The sequence below is a fragment of the Sinocyclocheilus rhinocerous genome, unplaced genomic scaffold (assembly GCF_001515625.1).
Source record: "Sinocyclocheilus rhinocerous isolate Xijiao unplaced genomic scaffold, SAMN03320098_v1.1 scaffold2352, whole genome shotgun sequence".
NCBI classification, from domain to species: Eukaryota; Metazoa; Chordata; class Actinopteri; order Cypriniformes; family Cyprinidae; genus Sinocyclocheilus; species Sinocyclocheilus rhinocerous.
In genome coordinates this window covers 18,510-22,055 of record NW_015662593.1, presented here as the reverse complement: position 1 = coordinate 22,055, position 3,546 = coordinate 18,510, and the positions used below count along the sequence as shown (strand labels likewise).

Below are 3,546 nucleotides of genomic sequence, written 5' to 3'. Positions count from 1 at the left end.
GGACTATTGCAATGCTCTCTATAGCAATGCAGGGCTTCCAGCCACTTCTATCAAACCTTCTATGACCTGCCTAACTCAATCCGAGCAGCTGAGTCCTTAGCCATCTTCAAGAAACGACTAAACACACTTCTGTTCCACCTTTATTTGACCCTCTGACTCTAGCACTTTCTATTCTACTTTATCTACATTTATCTTCTTTTTTTATAAAAAAAAAATTATTTATATTTTTCTATTCTATTTTTACTATTCTATCTACTTGTTTTTCTTTGTGTGTGTGTGTGTACTGCGTTAGGCTAACCGAGACTTCGTTTCGGAAGTCATTTGCACTTATATATTGTTGCTCTTTTGTTAGTTTTGACTGCTTTTATTGTCCTCATTCCTTTGGATAAAAGCGTCTGCTAAATGACTAAATGTAAATGTAAAAACCAACCAAACAAACAAACAAACATCTTTTTTCCATTTTCAATAAAAATATGACCAAATGTGGAGTATGCAACATAAAAGTATTGTAAAAATATCACAAATTATTGCAAATATCATGAAACATTATTACATATTCAAATATGCTGATTTGATCTTCACCACATGGCATATTAAAACAAAACAGAAACAAACCTTGCCTTGTTATTAACTGTGCAACATATCAGATATTATAAATCTCCATGGGTATGTTGTTTGTGTTGGTTGCATCATGACTTTCATGGTCACACCTCATGAGTTTCATTTAGCAGAGAAAAAAAATCTTATATTTATTTTTTAATATAAATATTAATAAGCATTGATTTTTTTAGAAACATTATTTTCCCTAAGGAATTATTATACACAAATTATTTTAGCTTTTCTTTTCAAAAAATGTCTTTTAATTACATTTATCTTTATTGTGATTTCAGGGCAGCTGTATCACTCTGATATTTGTGACTTTATACCCCTCCAAAAATAGTAAAATAATTCAGATGTTAAAAACAAACTTCTTATATTTGTGTCATCTCATCTATTCTATCTCTTCCTGTCATATTTTGCACATGCACGCATGCACGCACACACACACACACACACACACTTTAAACTCCTTAGTTTGTGTTTTCATACATATTCTGCTCTAAATATCCATTCCATTCTACTGAAATCTAATTTAAATACGAACTTTAAAGTCGAACACATTCACAAATAAAAACACCATAATTCTGTTATTATTGACTTCAGAGGGAGGAAAACAGCCCAGAATAGCAGGCACAGAAGCGCACGAGGCTGCCGTCACGATTGTGGAACTGAGTTTCAAGCTCTTTAAATTGAGAAATGGATCATTGGCTTTGAGACTGTGTGTGATACACCTACAGCACTGAGAGCATGAGCTCTTCATGGTTTGGCTTGTTGGGTTTGTCTCTCTAGAGCCTCACAAACATGATGCACAGGAGAGGATACAATTAGTGCAAACTAGGTTAAAATACTGTGATGTGGGTGTTTGGAGACCAATTAAAAAGTTTAAAGCAGCTGGAGATATTAACTTCAGCAGCACTGATGAGCATTCAGGGTGTAAAGAAAACATTCTGTAGCAAGGAATTTCTAGACATACACTACAGTTCAAAAGTTTGGGGTCAGTATGATTGTTTTTTAAGAGATTAATAATATCATTTAGCAAGGATGGAATTAATTGATTTAGCACTGTTAAAAAAAACTATTTTAAATAAATGCTGTTCTTTCCAACCTTCTATTCATTAAAGAATCCTGAAAAAAATGTATCATGATTTCCACAAAAAATATTAAGCAGCACAACTGTTTTCAACTTTGATAATAATAAGAAAAATGCTTCTTGAGCACCAAATCAGAATATTAGAATGATTTCCGAAGGACCATGTGGCACTGAAGACTGGAGTAATGATACTGAAAATTCAGCTTTGCCATCACAGGAATAAATTGCATTTTAAAATATATTAAAATACAAAACATCTATTCTAAATTGCAACATTTCACAATATCAAATAAGTGCAACCTTAGAGAGAATCTTTCAAAAACATTAAGAAACTGTACCGCCCCCAAACCTTCGAACAGAAGTATATATTTAGTGTTTTGTTTTTTCGGCTGGGTTATGTGGGCTCACCTGTCCACGTTTGGGTGACAGAGAGGTCTGCTGTCGTGGGGAGACAGGTAACTGCAGGAAGCCGACCCACCCACCACACGCATCCTAAACAGTTCAGTAGTCTGTGGAAGGCAAAATAAAGCTACTCATCACAAATGTAACACCAATTTATTGATACCGTCCATTTGTAGCTTCATTTAACTACAAGTCATTATATGGAAAAGAACTGCATAAAGATTCTTCAAAAACTCTAATTTAGTGTTCCATAGAAAAAAATAACAGCATTCAGGTTTGGAATGGCATAAGGGTGTGAACAGTGGTGCTAGAAAGTTTGTGAACCCTTAAAATGTTCTGCTTTTCTGAATAAATTTGACCTACGCTACCATTCAAAAGTTTAGGGTCAGTAAGTTTTTTCTTTAATATAATACTTTTATTCAACGAGGATGCATTAAATTGATCAAAAGTGACAGACATTAAAGACTTTTACATTGTTACAAAAAATGCCACTTTCTATTAAAGAATCCTGAAAAAAATGGAGCACAGTTTCCACAGACATATTAAGCAGTACAAATGTTTCTTTGGAGAAAAAAAAAAAAAAAAGTACTAACCCAAACTTTTGAACAGTAGTGCGCATATATCAGATCTTCATCTGATAATGTTGATTTAAGAGTGAAACTTTGCCTTCAGAATCTGGTTTGACCACCTTGAGTGACAATAATGGCAATCAAATGTTTTCTGTAACTGGCCATCAGACCTATTTGTGTGTTAAGGTCATTGTCTTGTTGCAGGACCCACTTTCTGTTGAGCTTCACCCTAAAACACAGGATTCATCGTTCCATCAATGATGCCAAGCCCAGAGACAACAAATCAGCCCCAAACAATAATAATGCCACCATCAGCTTTATAGTTGGAATGAGGGTAATATTATTGAATGCACTGTTTTGGTTTCCCCCACATGTAATGCTTCTTCTCATTTAAACCTGTGGTTATATTTAGGCTGTCCACAAGACATTCTTCCAATAGTCTTCTGGCTCACCCACGTGGTCTTTGGCAAACTTTAGATGAGTAGCAATATTCTTCTTGGAGAGCAGTGGCTTCCTCATTACTGTGCTGGCATGCATGGCAGATCCTTAGATGTTACCCTTGGGCCCTTCCTCCAGTATTACTTGTCTTGCTCCTGGAATCATTTTTTGTTAAACAACCACTCAAAGGTAAAGTAATATTGTAGCTGAGCTTCTTCCACTTGTATACTTGTAAGGTCCACGCACTTGGCCCAAGGAAGGTATCCAGTGGTGGATGAAGGTTACTTGCGTGTTCAGTCTTTTCAGCGCGTAGAGTTATTCAATTTAGGTTTAACTAAAATCTGACTCCATTTTAGTATGACCTCGAATTTAGGTTGAAAGGCAAATTGGTTGTTTGTCGGTCTCTAATTATTCTGACATTTGATTATTCTAGTTAACTCTTTACTT

At 35.0% G+C, this 3,546-nt stretch overlaps 1 protein-coding gene across 1 annotated transcript in view; it reads right to left on the bottom strand.

The window, feature by feature from the left end:
- Positions 1 to 3,546, bottom strand: part of LOC107728176 (ubiquitin carboxyl-terminal hydrolase 43-like) — a gene marked incomplete at its 5' end in the record, with an annotated part of 25,366 nt that overhangs the window by 11,090 nt on the left and 10,730 nt on the right. Inside the window, one exon of the mRNA XM_016538270.1 lies at positions 2,099 to 2,199. Within this exon, the coding sequence (XP_016393756.1) occupies positions 2,099 to 2,199 (101 nt within the window). The remainder of the gene's footprint in view (positions 1 to 2,098; positions 2,200 to 3,546) is intronic.